Source organism: Penicillium daleae (assembly GCF_028827525.1).
Source record: "Penicillium daleae strain IBT 16125 chromosome Unknown utg000002l_segment0_segment0, whole genome shotgun sequence".
Lineage (NCBI taxonomy): Eukaryota > Fungi > Ascomycota > Eurotiomycetes > Eurotiales > Aspergillaceae > Penicillium > Penicillium daleae.
This window is the reverse complement of record NW_026623150.1, coordinates 1300975-1319942: the sequence shown is the minus strand read 5'-3', so window position 1 is coordinate 1319942 and position 18968 is coordinate 1300975. Positions and strand designations below refer to the sequence as shown.

Genomic DNA, 18968 nt, shown 5'->3' with positions numbered 1-18968 from the left:
GGTTTCCGGGGTTGTCACATTCTTCGAGGTCCCCCTGACGAGCCCGAGACTGAAGAAGGCTTCCAAAGGAGACTGCAAGAGGGACTTCGGTTCAAGCGCACATGGGACTGGGGTGATGCGAGGCACGAGGATCTGGACCTAGCCGAACGCCTTCTCCTGGATTGTCGGCAAGTTTCAACACTGACAGATTTTCAGCAAGATTTTGACTGAAGTTGATCAGCAACCGAGAATAATATTCTTGCTCTCGCGGCCAGTCTGATCAGCACTCACAAAGGAGCTACCCCCACGCCAGTTCCCATTACGCGTTGCAAGCACATCCTTCTTTGTCGTCTAGTTTGTTCATTGCTAGTACTTGGCTTGCTTGAATCCCCCTAGTAGGCGTGTCTTGTGCCTCGTGGCGCTTTTCCTACTGTTCTCGTGGAAAGATAGCGGTCTCTAGGCAAAGTCGTCGATTTCAAACCCTTTGAAAAGTCAATGGAGCATTTGTGCTCCGTTATGCATTCACAAAATGCTCTCAAAGTAGAAACGGGCTCAATGCAACCAGAACTTCGTAGTTGAAATGTCCCGGAATTACGACCTACTATGATACCCAGCGAGGCGACATCGAGGACCATTGCTCGCTTGTAACCGAAAAATAGCTAGACCATTGTGTAGATTCTGTATTCGTAATCCTTGTCGGGCTGAAAGGACCATTCAGCTATCCAGCCACTTTTCGAAAAAGAGAGCGGGCGGCTGATGTTGGGGCCTAACGCCTAACAATAGAGAACGGTCGTTTGACAAGAGCCTCGCCAAGTCTTGCTCGTTGATCCCTCGCGGCTGAACTTGAACCGGCTGGTGACATAGTCTGGAGCGATAACGTACTTCCCGGCCGAGCGAGACACCCGGTCGAGCGAGACATCCCAAAACACATAACATAGTAAATGCGATAAATTACCACTTCATATCTCAACAACCATATCCGTTTATGATAAGATATTAAAGGTACATGATCTAGATAGTATTTTTAACCTATTGGCAAAGCATAGGAAGATTACTGGAAGTATTAATTTATCGTATTTACTATGTGTTTTGGGATGTCTCGCTCGGCCGGGAAGTCCGTTAACGTAATTCACAAGCGAGTGGCCCACCCCACCTGAAATCGCTCATTCCTACCTACCTACCTAATTCAACCACCTACTATGCCACCAATTCGCACTGAATCTTCGCAAAAACCGGCCAATCAGGAGGGCAAGATCTTGTTAGCCCTTAATGATATTAAAAATGGCCGTATCGCATCTATTCGTGCAGCCGCGAAGCTATACGATATCCCCCCCAGAACGCTATCGCGGCGGGCGAATGGAACAATCTCACGCGTCGATACACGCGCAAATTCGCATAAATTGACCCAACTAGAAGAGGACTCGCTTATTCAGTGGATCTTCTCTATGGATGCGCGTGGAGCAGCGCCTAGGCCTGCTACTGTACGAGAAATGGCCAATATCCTCCTTGCAGCGCGTGGAACAACCCCTCCTCCGACCGTTGGTGTTAATTGGGTATCAAACTTTGTTAAACGACGTGATGAGCTTCGAACACGTTTCTCTAGACGATATGATTATCAGCGCGCTCTTAACGAGGATCCAAAGGCTATAAAAGAGTGGTTTTTGACGGTGCAACACGTAATCGAGGAGAACGGGATTCAACCAGAGGATATCTATAACTTCGATGAAACTGGATTCGCAATAGGCCTTATATCAGCGCAGAAGGTTATTACGCGAGCAGAATACTACGGTCGGCGATCAATCCTACAGCCAGGAAATCGCGAATAGGTTACTACGATCGAAACGATATGTGCTAATAGCTATTCGCTGCCGCCGTGTATTATATTCAAAGGCCAGGTCTATATCGCTGGTTGGTTTGAATCGTTAAATCTTCCTACGAATTCGCGCATTGAGGTATCGAATAACGGCTGGACTACTGATGAAATTGGCCTACGCTGGCTACAAAATCTCTTTATTCCATGCACTAATTCGCGCGTACGAGGGCGATTTCGGCTATTGATCCTTAACGGGCATAGTAGCCACCTAACACCTCAATTCGATCGAATCTGCGCTGAAAACGATATTATACCACTCTATATACCTTCGCATTCGTCGCATCTACTACAACCGCTTGATGTTGGGTGTTTTGCTGTGCTTAAACGCGCGTACGGTCGCTTCGTAAGCGATCTAGCGCGGACTAGCTATAATTATATCGATAAGCTTGATTTTCTTGCAGACTATCCTCGCGCAAGACTAGAAGCTTTCCAGCCGAATATCGTTCAAAGCAGCTTCGCAGCTACTGGTATCGTACCAGTATGTGCCGAAAGAGTGCTTTCTAAGCTTAATATATCCCTTCGAACGCCTTCACCACCATCAAGCCGACCAAGCAGCAGATCTAGCTAATTCACACCGAAAACGCCTAGAACGGTAGTTCAGCTACAAAAGCAGGCTAAAATGATGAGAGATCTAATAGATCAGCGGTCAAAAAGCCCACCAAGCCCGTTGAAATTAGTGGTTGATCAGATTCTTAAGGGCTATGAAATTGCGCTGCATAACACTTCACTAGTAGTGAAGGAGAACGCCGATCTACGCGCAGCGAATGAAAAGAAACGTCAAAAGCGCACTCGATCGACTAGGCAGATCGCTCACGAAGGGGGCCTATCGATCGAAGAGGGCCTACAGCTGGCTCAGCAGCCAATTCAGCCAGTAGAAGCTGATGAGGTAGTATCGCATGAGCAGGGCGATTTACCTACTCAGCAGGATCAGCCACGCAGGAGGGCTCCGCCAAGGTGTAGTGGATGTGGAACGATTGGGCATAAGATTAATCAATGTAAAAATCGCTAGTTTAATATTAATTAATGCATTTCTGTTGATATATTCGCCTTCAAAATATTGTAATGGGAAGGGTGGGCCACTCGCTTGTGTGGGCCACTCGCTTGTGAATTACGTTACAAGTTGCCCCACAAGAATAGGTAAGCGTAACTCCGGTAAAGCTTAACAGCTGAGACCGCGCGGCTGACAAGCTCCCACACTGTGAGTTGCCAGAGTGAGTTGCCAGAGTCTCGTGATTGGCTTGCTTAAAAAACTATATCTATGACCCGTCCACTCCTCCATCGTGGTTCATTATTTTGTTCTCCCAGGACACCAAAGCTACATCTTGCCAAGCAACCCGCTCGGAAATCCACTATGTCTAGTACCAAGATCTACTCATCCTTCTATCCAGACTTGGATATCAAATCAGTGGATTTGTTGACTCATATCTTTTCCAACCCTGCCGCCACGGCCCCCAATCATCCGTTGTATATAGATGCAATCTCGGGAAAACAATACACCTACAAGGACGTATCCCAACGAACAAAGTCTCTTGCAAATGGTCTGCAACAAAAGTTTCAGCTGCAAAGTGGTGAGATAGTTGCCTTATTCAGCCCCAACACGATAGACTATGCCATTGTCTGCCATGCCATTATTGGCTCCGGAGCGACCGTCGCGCCAATCAGCGCATCCTTGACGGACGCTGAGCTACACGCTCAACTGTTGACAGGCCGCGCCCGTTTCATTATTGTTCACTCGTCACTGCTCTCAATTGCACAAAAGGCAGTTCAAAATACTACTATCAAGATTATTGTCCTGGATGGTCCTACTGGGAGTGATGGCCAGCCGACATGCGAGTCTATGGCTGCTTCGTTCCCACCAAACGACTTGGTCAACGTTCCTGCTAGCGAACTAGCCTCAAAAATTGCATTTATCTGCTTCTCTTCAGGCACATCTGGACCAGCCAAAGGAGTGACGATCACCCATCGCAATATGGTTGCAAACCTCCAGCAAATGCGATCTTTACTGGTGGACACTGGCCTTCCCTCTCAACGGCCGAAACGACAAGTCGCCCTCGCCTTCCTTCCTTTCAGCCATGCTTACGGACTGAGCCTTTATCTCTGTCAGAGCATCCAATGGGGAACTACGACCATAGTCATGCCGAAATTCGAGCTTGACTTGTTTCTGAGCTGCGTGGAAAAGTACCGGCCCGATGAATTAGCAATAGTCCCACCAGTGGCATTAATGATGGTCAAGGATGATCGGCTCGCAGACTACAATCTTCGCAGCGTGAGATTAATTTTGTCTGCGGCGGCACCACTCGGTGGAGAACTGGCTTCTGCACTGGAAGTAAAGTTCAAAAAGCTCTTCGGAACTAAAGTGTTTTGCTACCAAGCATGGGGTCTCACGGAGACGTCTCCACTAGCTTCAGGGACTCCAAACGATCGCAGAGATAAAAGGAAGCTCCATGTTGGCCGCCTCGCCCCCAACATGCAGTTGCGTATCGTCAACCACGAGACAATGGAGGATGTAGACTCGCCACAGATGGGAGAGATTCTGCTTCGTGGACCTAACATCACTCCAGGGTATTTCAAAAATCCCGAGGCAACAAAAGCCGCATTCTACAGGGATGCCGATGGTACGATTTGGTTCCGAACGGGAGATATTGGGACCATCGACGATGAGGGCTTCATCACTCTATTCGATCGTATAAAGGAGATGATCAAGTATAACGGTCAGCAGGTTATCCCAAGTGAACTGGAGGCACTGTTACTCGAGCACCCCGATATTGCGGACGCGGCTGTTGTTGGTCAATGGGCAGATGATCGAGCGACTGAACTCCCAGTTGCATTTGTCGTTCTGAAGAATCCAGATTTGGCGAGCCAGGAATCTAGTTCGAGAACCGTGACTGAGATGCACTCCTGGATCAACCCCCGAGTTGCTAATTACAAACGACTTCGTGGAGGAATTCGTTTTGTTAAGGAGATTCCGAAGAGTCCTAGTGGGAAGATTCTGAGGAGGTACCTTCGGGAACAGCTTCAGGATAGCAAAAAGCCCAAAGCAAACCTTTGATGCAATTCGTTTTCTTGGGATCGTGTACTGTGATAAAGAAATTGCTTCCAAGCCCACACAAGTCTTCGTGGTCTTTACTGGAATCGAGACCTTCAATCGTCCGCGGAATCTGGTAACACAGCTTACTCCGCGAACTTCTATCTATCTAGCATACATTCTTTCGAGTCTCTCAATGTTCATGATTGCTACATTTACTTGATTGCATCATGCTGCAGTCAGTGCATATCTCTCTATGCATCTTTGATTGTCTGACGTTTTATGGACTTTTCCCTATCCATGTCTCCAATCAACGAGACGCTCGTTTAGAATGACTTTTCTCGTTAGACACTGCGGTTAAATTACAACGCAAGATACCCGTGCGAAGACATCTGTCTATGTTACACGTGCAATTTGAAAGTAGTTAATCGTAAAAACAATTCTTTCGCTCTCTTGGTCATTATTCTATCACTGGTGTATAGGTCGCTAGGAAATGGAGACAACATAATCTCAAACTGGAACAGAAAAATAACGCCGGAAATGCCACGAGTCAAGCAAAACCGGAAACAAAATCACGACAAACATATCATCAACATATTCTGGCCGTACAAATCATCAACTGCCAGATACAAACCAAAGCAGGACAAATGCAATCAACGTAGCGCTCATAACGAAGTAATAGGGATCATATATATCATGTCAGAAGGAGAACGCGTAACGCACAATGCAAAATGCAAAATGCAGCGAGCTCACGTTTTCATCGTTCCAGTCGTAATCAACATATCAGTGCGGCCAGGTCGATGGAAACGATCAATACCAAGATGTTCCTTTCCATCACGACCGACATAAATTCCGAACCCATACACGGGCAGCATACGCTCAGAAGGAGGCGCAATAATCAGACGGGTGACAAGATCAGTTTTGCTGCGAGGTTCGCGGAGAAGCTTGTCCGCAAGGAGGGGGACTGGTAGAGGTAGCTCATAAGATCGGCGAGAGTGGCAATATCATGTGGAAGGTAGCGACGGCGACCAGGCCAAATTGCCAGGAAGGAGACGGCATAAAGGCCACAGAATGCGATCAGGGCATAGAACGCGGGCATTAGGGAGGAAATGCGGACGTCGTCGTGATCTGGATACCAGAGGGCGATGAATACACCACCAGCCAAGATGGGAAGTGCGAGGGAGATGAGGCTCATCAATGAGATCCAGACTACCTTGAAGTGTCCATTGATGATGGCCTGGATGGTCACTTGAATGGGGAGGGACGATGGATAGTCGAGGAGAAGGCTCTTATCTGCGGATGCACCGGTAGGGGCAGAGAGTTCGACGAAGGGTTGGAGGGCGCGGAAGTACATGTCAATCGGCTGCCAGACGAGGAACAGCACATTCCCAATCAACGCCGGTATGAAGCTATAGAGGAAGTTGGAGGACGAGAATGCACTGATAGATGGTAGAGTTGGTAGCTTTGGTGGGAATCCGCCCTCGATCGCATGGTTTACGAAGCTGACCGTAACAAATGCAATGAACAAGGCGAAAACGATGATTGTCCATACGACGACAGACGGTTTACGGATGAACCAGGGCGTCCAGCGATATCGGGTAAAGGGTGAGTATAGGTGGTGATCGAAGGGGTCGTTGGCAAAAGCACCATTGTGCTCGAGATCAAATCGTACTTTGGCCATTCCATGGGGCTGCCTCTCGCGATTCTTCTCAGTCTGGTGCAGGGAGGGCGTACGAATGGGGGCATCCACTTCGCCGATGCCGTAAAAGATCTCAGGCTTCATGGATAGCTTCCAGTATCCCAGCCTGAGAACTCGAGGATCCAGGGACTGTTTCACTGAGGGAACAGTCTCCGAGTGCTCATAATCATGAAGGATGTTCGATCTTTGGATGAGAGAGATCAAGTCAGCCAGACAAATTGGGTCCCACATTAGACCAGTGCAACCCTTGATAAATCTGATCACAAGCAGCAGTAAACCAATGGTCATGAGGCCATAAGATGCCACCAGAGTCCAACCCACAGCTTGCACGGAAGTCCATCTCCACACACCTTGCCCATCAATGACGTAGTACTTCGCTTGGAAGATGCAACTGAGAAGGGGCATAGCAAAGAAATTGGACAGCCAGATCGTGAAAAGCGAAAATCCAAACAAAGGTTCGCCGTAACGGAAATGGGAAAAATCTGGGAAGACAAAGTTCTTGGGGAGGATGGGCAGGCCTTGCAAGATGGATCCCCGTTTTCGCTCTGCTGCCATCATCGCAAATGGAGAGATTCGATAAACAGCAGCTTGGACAACAAAGCTCCAGATCATAACGGGAGCTGCCAGGATCTGAGGAAGAAATTGCATGACAAAGTACCGAGAGCCTCTTTGGCCTTTATAATCCCAGAGACCCTCATGGCGGTGGGACCAGATGGTGCAGAATACCACGCCAGCGATCATGAGGAGGCAGCTGAAGATCAGACCAAGCAGAGCCAAGGGTCGCAAGACCATGGGAAGATAGTCCAAGGGTGGGTATAGAAGACTCTGCTCTGGAGGATCTACTGCAACAAACGATTCGGGATCGATCGAATCCGGCCTTTGAGGCAGTGCTTGAGGGGATGGCGATTTGAAGTTTGGTCGTTGTGGTGTCTCTGTGTGTTGAATGGGCGTGCGAGCAGGCGTGCGAGCACGAGTAAAATAGCCCAGACTCTGATCCCAAACTAGGCGATCTGTCGGATAGTCTTGGTTGGTGGAGACCGAATCCTGTCTTCGAGGACCTCCGACTTCTTCATCGCGGGTAAGCTGGTCTATAGCGAAGCGAACATAGGGCGAGTCGTCTAGGCCCGGAGTCGGTGCTGGTCCAGCATAGTCACTTGCAAGTCGTCTGACGGTGTCGTCTGATCTGGGACTGATGCGGGCCACCCTATCGTCACCGAATCGCACAGTACTTGCAGTACCTGGGCGAGGTGAGCCGAGGTCTTCTGGCGCAGATGGTTGCTGTTGTTGGTAGTGTTGATTTGAATCGGACATTGCGTGGTGTTGGGGTTGTTGTGTCCTAGGCAATGTAGGAGATGATGCGTGAGAGGATTGGTGTGAGTCCGGCGTATCAAAACGCATTGCTGTAACACGACTTTCTGGACTGGATGACGCTGCTCGGTCCGAGAATGAATAATAGTCGTCTGATGCAGCGACAGATTGCCGCGACTCTGTCCGGTGGACTTGGGGTGTGCTTGCTGAGGGAGAGTCAGTGAATAGTCACACTGAAGCTCTTTGACTGTTTTCAAACCGGACCAGCACGCTATACTTAAAGGCAGGGTTGATTGTACATACTGTTCACGTTTCGTAGACTAAAATTGCGAGGTGTGGGAGAGTCAGACATGACGGCCGCGGAATGTGGGTAAATCTTCGACTGTCTCGAAGAGTTTTACTCTGGAAGCATTCCTCACGGAGGCACTGGAGCTTGGCTAGTCAATAAGAATATGGAATGGACGAGAGTTGCAGCCCAGCAGGCTTTTGTTTGGATGGCGTCGTGCTGGTGGACTCCTCCCAGCCTCCCCCAGCCTCCCACGCCGCAGCTCCCAACCATCAGGCCAATAGGGAGAATTGAGACAAGAGAGGTTGTCGAGTCAGACAGTTTTATTTTTGCTTTATGTCGATAAATCACACTCGTCACGGCGAATCAGAGAGGGCGGGTATACGATCGGCCTGACGTCGTCGTGGTGGAGCTGATTGAGTTGGGTGAAGCGTGTCGCGGCCCGATCCCCTACCATTCCATGGATATGCCGAAGCTTCGGTTTGTTTCTTTTCTTACAATTTACAGAAATCGCAGATCCTCAATGATTGGTGTTTGTTTAAAAATTGCTTTTGATTCGAGTTGAATACTAAGCTAGCGGTGTAGCCATCATGGCCCATATTCCCGACCGGACCTCCAACCTGCGGTGTAGGTGTAACCATGCAAACAATGGCCCTCATTAGAGGGAGGGGACTAGGTCCACGAACAAGGTCGATGACTATGATCCTAGATATTTAATATATAAAGGGGTTCTTGCTTATCGCCTTGCTAGCTCGCTCGTTCATCATTAACTGGGTTAGAAAATTCGTATTGCTAACATCCCCTTGCTAGTATCTAACGTGGCTGGGTGATCTCTGTAGGGAGGACACCTAGATCCATTATGAAAACACGGGGCTACCAGTAGTAGTTAATCAAAACAAATAATTAGAGAATCATTGGAGGCTTGTCAAAACCAGGGGTTATCTTTACCTAGAAAGAAACAGAATGGCTTCGTAGTCTGCAGCTGGAGTATCCTCCTATGTAGTTCTGGCAGCATATGGGGACCCTAGCGCGAAGACAATCACATTTTTGTCGTGCTCTTAACGGTTGTCCTGCTTTTTCTTCTGACAACCACACACCCGTGGATGATACTGGGTTGTTAGATCACAGAAAAGAATGAAAAATCTATGTTCTCATCGAGCAATAATACTTCATCATGTGATAGCTGTCAGTTCTATTTCGTAGGATTCTGGCTATTCTTCTCGTTTGCAGCGCGTACGTCAGCCCCATCTCGCGCTAACAGCCTATCATCGTGCACGGAGCAAGACTCCTGTGATAACCTTGCCGCATTCCATCAACCCTCATGAGATTAAGACTCCCCAACACTAATACCCCTCCTCGAAAGTAGGAGTAAATTCAAACTGGAATTCCCGTTCCTCACAAGCCACCAGGTACTTTTCTAAAGTCGTGGGCCCACAAGCACCGGTTCCCACCCCGCTGGACTCAACATCCATCCGGACAAGGACCGTCTTGCCAGGAATAAGGTCACAGGGGTGTTTAGCGCTCTCAATTTGCTGTGCACTGTACCGGCTTGCGACCCATTGCAAATGAGTACCAGTGTCTTTATCCGTCTTCACCGATTTCCGGGAGATTTTGATACCCCAACCACGGTTGTCGCTGAGTTGTAGCCAGCGGGTGTCAGATCGGTTTCCACCTTCTTGAGGCACTTCATAGGGAGTGTGGAGCTGAGCTGTGGTAGCCTTGTAGATACCCATCTTTTGGGAACGCTTCTTGTCTGGGTAGGACTCTCCAGGACCAAGGCCCAGCCATTTGGCATTGTCGAATGCGTCAGCCAGGCGCAAATCCAGGCCAATACGAGGAAGGTCTGCAGGAATTGGGCCTTGGGGGTTGAGGTGCACTGAGACAACTAGATGGCCGTCCCCGCTGATAGTGTAGGTCGTGGTAGCCACGAAGCCCCATGCGAGAACTGGTGGGCCCAGCCAGGACACTGTGGTAATCTGGAGGCAACTATCGTTGACGTGCGCAACGTTCATGCTTCGCAGCTGGACTCGCATGTCTTCCAATCCGTACCGGCGGCGCTCACCAAGGGCCCAGGACATGTCATTATCAGTTGGAGGACGCCAGAAGCCTGGAACTAGGGCCATGTCCTTTTTAGAATCCGGGTCAAGAAGTTGATGACCTTTCACCACCCAGCCGGTCAAGCCGCCAGTGGAACGTGAGAATGTAAGACTGAAATCCGAGCCAGTGATTGTATGCACAGCTTTGCTAGACTCGACCCGAACGGGGAGACTAGGAGAACGACAGAGTCCCGCGGAGAGAGCCTTAAGCGGGTGTTGGAACCAAGCGACTTCGTGTCCGCCAGTAGCCCAAGCAGTATCCTGATTATTCCGGAAGCTGACGGTCAGCCAGATCTCCCCGTCCGCAATGGCAGGGAGATCTTGCTTAAATTGCAACTGGCCGGTCTTGCCAGCCTCAATGGGAGGGAGTTGAAGACTGCCACTGGCAATGATAGTGGACCTGATGTTGTTAGTATGTGCATATAATACCGGTAATCGTATCACTTACTCAGAGCCCAGTACTTCTACGCGGTAGATTGCGTGCAAATGCTCTATACCGGTGAAGTCATACCGGTTCTCGATGAAGATCGTATCATCAGCGTACCACGCATGAACAGGTGAATAGATCTTGCGCAGTTCAACCAGCCCAGGAGTTGGTGTATGGTTGCTGAAGCAAAGACCATCCATGACAAACGTGCCGTCGTTGGGATAGTCACCAAAGTCTCCACCATAAGCGTAAAGCTTGCGCTCCTCATCCCACAGACCATGGTTTGCCCACTCCCAAATCCACCCGCCTTGTAGGCGTCGATGTTTTCGGAATGCCTCCATGTACTCTTCTAGGCCACCAGGGGCATTGCCCATTGCATGAGCATATTCACAGAGCACGATAGGCTTCTCAAAGTTGTCACCTTCTGCAACAGCCAACTTATTGATCCTGTCCACCGAGGGGTACATGTAGGAGAACATGTCAGCCGACTTGGCTTCCGGATCTCCCTCGTAGTGAACCGGTCTGCTGAGATCGGTGGCCTTGATGTAGTCATACATAGCCTGGTGGTTCTGGCCATAGAATGCTTCGTTACCAAGGGACCAAATCACAACGCAAGCATGATTCTTGTCCCGCTGGACCATTTGAATCGCACGATCAACGTATGCATCCTTCCACTCTGGGTTGTTGCTGGTAAACTGAGCAGCCTTTTCAAAGGTGAATTTCTTACGTTTTTCATAGTCCATCGACTCTGGGATATCGAGAGGGCGCGCCACTGCGTCATAGAATCCGTGGCATTCTAGGTCTGCTTCATCCATAACCCATAAACCAAGCTCGTCACAGAGTTCATAGAGCTTTGAGTGCGATGGATAGTGGCAACATCGTACAGAATTGATATTGTAACGTTTCATGAGGAGCAGATCTTCTCGGAGAAAGGACAGAGGTACGGCCCGACCGAATAGCGGATGGTGATCATGGCGGTTGACACCACGGAATTGCACCGGAGACCCATTGACTGTGATGTTTCCGTTTTTTATCTCAACCTGGCGGAAACCAATTCGATGGTGGATTTTTTGCAGTACTTTGCCACCAGCAGATGAAGAACTCAAGGTGATCTGGAGATCATAAAGATTCGGTGTCTCCGCGGTCCATTTCTTGGGACTCTTCACCGGAATAGTCAAGGTGACTGTTCCATTCTCGGCGACAGATACCTTATCGTATCCGAGTGTGTCTTGCGAGCTCCGTATATCGCGTAATGCCACTTCCAATAGTACAGACTCTGTGGCAACCACGTTCACTGTAGCTTTCAGGATAGCATCCGTGTAGGCTTGGTCAAACTCGGTCTGTGCAAAGAAGTCTTCGATCCGAGCTACCGATGGAAAGGCAAGCAGTGTGACGTCCCGGAAAATACCTAAAGGGGCCACGATTAGTAACGATCAGAAAATAGTAGCGTGGGTAGTCATTCTTACCTGACAACCACCACTGGTCCTGGTCCTCAATATATGACCCATCCGACCATTGATACACGCGCACGACCAAATCGTTCTTGATACCATGGTGAATGAACTTGGTGATATCGAACTCCGCTGGATTACGACTGCCTTGTGCGTATCCCACTTCTCTTCCATTCACCCAGACATGATACGCACTGTCAACACCATCGAATCGGAGACGGAGTTGGGAAGAGCGATCCCAGTCTGATGGAACTGTAAAGGATCTGCGATATGTACCGGTAGGATTCTGGCTGGGCACGCGCGGCGGGTCGCAGGGGAAAGGGAAAATGGTATTGGTGTAATTCGGCTCTCCGTGACCTTGGAGTTGCCAATGTCCCGGAACAGTGATGCTTGTCCACTCATTGGGACCAGTAGTGGGATCGCTGCTCCCTTCAGCGGTGATTGTTGGAGCTAGAAGAGGAGACAGAGCATAATGAAAGTCCCAACGGCCATTCAGGGACAGCGATGTGTCTGGGAGAAAGAATGCACGAGGAGCGAGCTTGTTCCGGTGAACGACACCCGGATTTTCCCAGTCATTGACGCCGGTTTCGAGGGTGGGCAGAGTGATCGTCTCCCTGTGGTCACCCATGCTGGTAGAGTCACAGAAAATCAGTTTCTTCCACGAGAATCACACAGGACTGTTCAACGGGATGAAAAGAAAATCATTCTCGAAGCGGGGATCGCGACGCCCCTTGTACCTGCCCCTCTCCAACAAATTCTTTTGCGTCATGGAACTTCGACCTCCGTTGTACGGTGGAGTGCGCCGAGATGCTCAATGCGCGACTTGCCAATGCGAATATAGGAAATATACGCGTTGTGGAGGCGACTGATCAAGCCTACTGCGTATAGGCAGATGCAGACCCGCCGTACCGAGCATACACCAGCTCTGGACGTCCAAATGTGCCTTCCCCGCTTAGTGCTGATCCCGAATCCCCAGTTTTCGGGCCCGGTATCCCCGAGGACAGCCACGGATCTCAAATCGGCCCACTTGCGTGGAGTCATGGACGTGGCACGAGATGAAGAACCTGGTTGGGCGAGAATTCTATCCACCCAGTAAACGATCACAAACCGCTGGAGGTCATAGGTCCAAGAACCCGATACAGCTACCCTTCTTGGCTTGATCCGTGTTTGCTCGGATCTGCTTCACAGATGCACCTCCACAGACGCAACCCTGGAGGAGTGTGGGTCCGGGGGTAACGGAGCCGAGCGCTGAGGGAGCCTGGTCTGAGCGCTCGGTTGGTGTGGTGGAGTCACGATTGACGAGGTGATCTTTGGATTTTCAAAGTTGAGAATACGAACACCACGCACGATGGCCGAAGGCTTACCGGAGCAAATGTCAAAACTCCAGATGTCTGAGACGGCAGTTGTTGGAAGCGAGGGACCATGATTGAGACCACTTTTAGGGTTCCTTGCAACTCATCCCGGAATTATTGCCGGCCCGGATAAATTCTCCTGCCCCGATCAGGTAAGAGCAGCCGAAATCGCGTGAGACCATCCTCGGGCTACAGTCGGTTGTCTCGAATTTCACGCTTCGGGGGTATCGGAACCGAGACGGCCACGTCCAAGCTCACAGCGGAAAGCTAGAAGCTCCCGTAACCTTACTTAATTTTTTCGAGGCCACGAAGGAAGGCATTGGAAAAGCGGGAAAGCAGCATCTAGCCCGAACTTGGCACCAAAGTGCTAACCTAAATTCAACTCGCCTTACTCGGCGGCCCAATCCGAACACGCGTACGGCCGTGCCACCGGGAAATACTTCAATTTGGAGCCGACGCCAGAGCTAAACTCCATGCGACCCCGGATTCTGAACGTTCTCTAAATTGTGCAGTGGAGATGTTGGCCAACTAGTCAGTCGCCAGAGGATCATAAATACCAGCATGCACCGCTGATCATCGCTGCCCCGTTCGAGCTCTGCATTCCAACCTACGGCCTGGGATCAACTTTTTTAATTGAGCCCAATTTTGCCTTCTTAAGATTCCTCCTCCAAGATGACGACCGAGTCCAAGCCGACCCTCGAGCAGCTCGAGGTGGGCAAGGATGGGGTGGAGGGCAAAGAGAAAGACCTTCAGGAAACTAGCGACGCCATTCAGCTGGCCGAGGCAGTTGAATCCATAAAGTGCAGCCCATGGACCGCCAGCATGTTTCGCCTATACGGCTGTCTGACCATCGCATATCTGTGTGGATGTCTCAATGGTTATGACGGTTCGCTGATGGGAGGACTGAATGATATGACGAGTTATAAGAATTTCTTCCATATGTGAGTCTACCCCAAACGAGAGAAGCTGCGTTCTCTAACCCGGAGGGCCACTTCTAGGAAAACCGCATCTTCAGGCACCGGCTTGGTATTTGCCATCTATAACATCGGCTCTATCCCAGCAGTGATTCTCTCTGGTCCCGTCAACGATATTTTTGGGCGCCGCAAGGGCATGTTCACTGGAGCTGCCATCATCATTATTGGCACCTGCATTCAGGCACCCGCTACAAGCCATGGAATGTTCCTCGCTGGTCGGTTCATTCTCGGATTTGGAGTCAGCTTTTGCTGTGTCAGTGCGCCATGTTATGTCTCGGAAATGGCCCATCCCGTGTGGCGTGGAACCTTAACCGGTTTGTATAACTGCACCTGGTACATCGGGTCCATTGTCGCCAGTTGGATCGTCTATGGCTGCGAAAACATTACTCACTCGTATGGCTTCCGAATCCCTATTTGGTGCCAGCTTCTCTCGTCCGTGATTGTTGCAATTGGAACCTGGTTCTTGCCTGAATCCCCTCGGTGGCTCATGGCGCAGGACCGCACGGATGAGGCCATCGAAGTCCTGGCACGTTATCACGGAGAAGGTGATGCCTCGCACCCAATGGTCACACTTCAGATCAAGGAGATGCAGCATCAGATCACTGTCAGTGTTGCCAACTCCAGCAAGAACTGGTGGGACTACCGTGAGCTTTTCAACACTCACTCTGCCCGTCGCCGTTTCATTTGTGTGGCCGGCATGGCTTGTTTTGGTCAACTCTCTGGCAACAGTCTTACTAGCTACTATCTCCCCGTCATGGTCCAGAATGCCGGTATTGGATCTACCAAGACCCAATTGATGCTTAACGCCATCTACCCTGTTCTTTGTTTGATCACATCCGTCTCTGGCGCTGGACTCACAGACCGTATTGGCCGCCGACCTCTCATGATCTACTCGCTTCTCTTCTGCTCTGTTGCCTTTGCCATCATCCTGGGAACTTCCAAATTATCCGTTGATGATCCCAGCAACTCTAGCGCTGCCAATACCTCCGTTGCGTTTATCTACCTATTTGGCATCGTCTTCTCCTTTGGCTGGACGCCTCTGCAAAGCATGTACATTGCCGAAACGCTATCGACCAATACCCGCGCCAAAGGCACTGCCCTGGGCAACTTGCTGTCCAATATCAGCAGTGCGGTAATTTCTTACAGCTCTGGGCCCGCTTTTGAGAAGCTGAAGTACTACTTCTATGCTGTGTTCATTGTGTGGGACCTGATTGAAATAGTTGTGATCTACTTCTGGTTCCCGGAGACCAAAGAGCGGACGCTCGAGGAGCTGGAAGAGGTCTTTTCGGCCCCGAATCCGGTGGCCAAGAGTCTGGAGCCTCGCGATATTTCCACCGTGCTGAGGACACTGGAGGTTACGGAGGTTGAGACCACCCGTGCGGACGTCTAATTGTGTATGTTGGGTTGAGAGTCCTGTATGTATGTATCTAAGGCCGGGTTGAGAATGGATGACGCGGTGCCTGGGCGGGCAGTGCCTAACAGGGCTAGCAATCCACCATCCACGGCGCGTCCTAGGTAGCCTCCTCTAGTAGGTCTAGATATATATCCATAGTAAGCTAGATAATGACCAACTTCTTTTTGAAACAACCGGCATCTATACCCCGCATTTTTCCTCTTTTGAACAATCAACTTGAAAGAATTGAAATCGTTGTGCATTTAGGGGAGCCTTGAATCTTAAGTTTCGGTCCCTTCACTAGAACTATGATTGGCTTGGGATGGGCTTCGGGTAAACTATCCCCGTCCTGCATGCGGGGCCCCACGCGAAGTCCCGAAATGAATTATCCGACTCGCCTTTCACCCTCCTTGGCCTGCTTCACGATCGACCACAATGATGTCCCCAGGGCACCACCACGAGACCCATAAGCGGAAACGAACTTCTTTAGCGGTATCCAACAGGTATTCAGCACACTAATCACCCGGCATCGTGCTAACACTTGATCCACAGTGTGATCCTTGTCGGAATCGAAAAGTGAAGTTAGTCTCCACCAGTTGCTCCCTCTCCAATTGAGACCTGCAAGTTGACATGAGCTAGATGTGACGGTCGTCGACCCTGCACAACATGTGCGCAAATAGGGACGGACTGTGTTTATGGGTCCGAGACTATCAAGTTCGTCTCATCGAGTCCGGCTCTTTCATTCGCCTATTAATGCTAACCCGACGCATGCAGCAAGAGCAAGAGCGACTTAATCCTCGATGTTGCCATTCGGTCCGAAAATTTACTGCAAGAATTGTTTACACAACTGGTTCGTCACTATCGCATGGAACCAGGTCAATGCCATGATTCGATTCCTTAAATAACATTGTTACCTCTACATAGGCTGCCCGCCGCAGTCCAAGTCAGATTCCCGCGGCGATATCACCCCATGGAGTGATTTCACCAAGCACGGTGAGCAATGCTTATCGCGGCGAAGGCCGCCCTGACCATATATCCAATGCTACACTATCTCCTTTTCATGCATCCACTACCGAGTCAATCCTGTCATGGCCGCAATTCGCCGAATTTGGAAACTTGATCAAAGAGCGCGGCTTCTCAGTTTTCCGGCTTGAAAGTATGCGCGTGCCTCTTGCTCCTCGGCATTCCACGGTACAGCCTTATATGCCCAAGCAAGAAGTGGAGAGCACGGTCCGGAGCTTTGAGCGTGGTATCAATTTCTGGTATCCGACTATGGCGAGAGCTAGGACGGAGGAGTTGACAGCACATATACTGTCGGGTACTTTTGAAGAGACCACATCTTCATGTCTCTCCTTGTTGATGATGGCTCTGGGCTGTTCCTGTCAGCTGGTTGGGTCTTTCGCGCATCGGGAAACATCCAATGCAAGCGATGTTGATAGCCAACGGCAGGGACGGCTGATGGGAGAGTTATACTTTGACAGTGCCTTCAAGAAGATTTACTTGGCCCAGGCAGGATTCACCGCGGATGCAGTGCAATGTTTATTTTTTACCGGGTAAGTAACCTCCCAGCCCACAATGGATGCGTTTCCTAACTTGAAACAATAGATTGTATTTTTCATTTTTGCAAAGGCCACTGCAAGCCTGGTCATTCATAAATGCAGCTGCAACCAAATGCCGACTTCTTTTATCCTATGACGTCCCGGACCAGAGCCCCCAACAGTTGGAATGTCTTCGTCGAATCTTTTGGTCGTGCTATATTCTTGAGAGGTACGAGCTCGGCTCCCCCTGCCCTCCCCTTCTCGTGTGAATCTTCCAGAAAATACTGACACTCATGGTTTAGCGATTTTCTTGCCGAACTAGCCGGCCTTCCTCAAACAGGAATCGCAGAAATCGAATCATCAATTCCTTTACCAGGCGATTACTGCACGCAAGAGTCTGAAAAAGATCAAGAGCAATCGTCACTTTATTTCCTCGCCTGTATATCTATGCGACGACTTCTCAACCGCGTTCATGATCTTCTCTACGCTCGTGATGCCGGTGTCGGTTTTGACAACCACCAATTCCCATCTGTCGTTTCGGAGCTGGCCTATCAATTAGACGAGTGGAAAGACCTCTTACCCTTGTCCTTCCAATTCTCTGTGAATTTGGACCCTACACGCACAGAGGAAGGTGCATTTCTTCGCCAGCGATATTTGACTTGCAAAAGCGTCATTTATCGCCCATATCTCACTTGGGCCTTGTCCAACGGTGATGCTGTGGAAAGGTGTCCTCCAATTGTCTATGAGGGGTCCAAGCTGTGTCTTGAGGCGTGTTGGATGCATGCGCAGAACTTGCGCAGTTTGCCTCACACCATCATGGTGGATACGTGGATTTGCTCCCTTTCGTAAGTTTCTCCGCTACTCAGATGCAATCTGGGCACTATATTTACGGATCATCCATAGTATGGCATCGGTGATACTCATCACATTAGCGGCATCTCGTGTTCGTGTCTTGCGACGACTCATGTCGTCTACCGTTGTGGATATCGGGCCGCATCTCAATGACCTGTTGGCTCAATGGGCGCATATCCCTGGAGGTGGGACGTCGCCCAGTGTCATGGAAAGTATCAGTTTGATTGAGAATGCCTCGACGTTGTTGAAGATAACCTGGAACGAGAGTGGGCTCGAAGAATAGCTAGGGTAGTTGATATGTTTATCAATACGGAAGTTGAGAGTAAAAATCCCCTACAAACCGCTCAATGAGTCTCCTCTTTCTTCACCGCAAAAAAAATCGATGATACGCCTTTTTTTCGCGTACTTGAGAGCTTGTAATATCGAGTTCAGTTGTAGGTAAAAAATTCGGTGAGCTAAAGATGCACGCTCCCAGAAACTGTTTCAATTTTCATCTGTATCCCCGCTCCTCCTACAGGGGCATGTCAAAAGAGTGCTCCAAGCTGTTCTCGGAAAATTTCGCCCGTGGAAGGTTCCATCCGGGGATATCGGATGGTGAATACAGAAATTCGCGGGGAAGAGTCACATGGAGTCACGTCAAGGTTGTCTATAATCCCGCGTCGCACTCGTTTCCATCAATCATCTCCTCCGGCGGGGTCGCGGGGCCCCGCGAATG

The 18968-nt window shown here is 49.9% G+C and overlaps 5 protein-coding genes across 5 annotated transcripts; 3 read left to right on the top strand and 2 right to left on the bottom strand.

Moving 5' to 3' along the window:
* Window positions 1-3203: 3203 nt before the first annotated feature.
* N7458_001495 (acyl--CoA ligase) lies at window positions 3204-4901 on the top strand (the record flags this gene model as incomplete). The annotated part of the gene is made up of 1 exon (XM_056904878.1): window positions 3204-4901. The coding sequence occupies one exon, from the start codon at window positions 3204-3206 to the stop codon at window positions 4899-4901; it is 1698 nt and encodes a 565-aa protein (XP_056768985.1).
* An 874-nt stretch (window positions 4902-5775) lies between these two features.
* On the bottom strand, window positions 5776-7887 carry N7458_001494 (DUF3433 domain-containing protein; the record flags this gene model as incomplete). Its single annotated transcript, XM_056904877.1, has 1 exon — window positions 5776-7887. The coding sequence occupies one exon, from the start codon at window positions 7885-7887 to the stop codon at window positions 5776-5778; it is 2112 nt and encodes a 703-aa protein (XP_056768984.1).
* Window positions 7888-9513: 1626 nt separating this feature from the next.
* Window positions 9514-12772, bottom strand: N7458_001493 (putative beta-galactosidase; the record flags this gene model as incomplete). The annotated part of the gene is made up of 3 exons (XM_056904876.1): window positions 9514-10666; window positions 10715-12101; window positions 12160-12772. 3 exons carry the CDS (start codon window positions 12770-12772, stop codon window positions 9514-9516), a joined length of 3153 nt encoding a protein of 1050 aa, XP_056768983.1.
* Window positions 12773-14168: 1396 nt separating this feature from the next.
* N7458_001492 (sugar porter family MFS transporter) lies at window positions 14169-15860 on the top strand (the record flags this gene model as incomplete). The annotated part of the gene is made up of 2 exons (XM_056904875.1): window positions 14169-14437; window positions 14495-15860. The coding sequence occupies 2 exons, from the start codon at window positions 14169-14171 to the stop codon at window positions 15858-15860; spliced, it is 1635 nt and encodes a 544-aa protein (XP_056768982.1).
* Window positions 15861-16301: 441 nt separating this feature from the next.
* On the top strand, window positions 16302-18536 carry N7458_001491 (Zn(II)2Cys6 transcription factor; the record flags this gene model as incomplete). Its single annotated transcript, XM_056904874.1, has 7 exons — window positions 16302-16366; window positions 16503-16577; window positions 16638-16713; window positions 16788-17416; window positions 17493-17630; window positions 17704-18246; window positions 18305-18536. The coding sequence occupies 7 exons, from the start codon at window positions 16302-16304 to the stop codon at window positions 18534-18536; spliced, it is 1758 nt and encodes a 585-aa protein (XP_056768981.1).
* Between the last annotated feature and the right edge of the window lie 432 nt (window positions 18537-18968).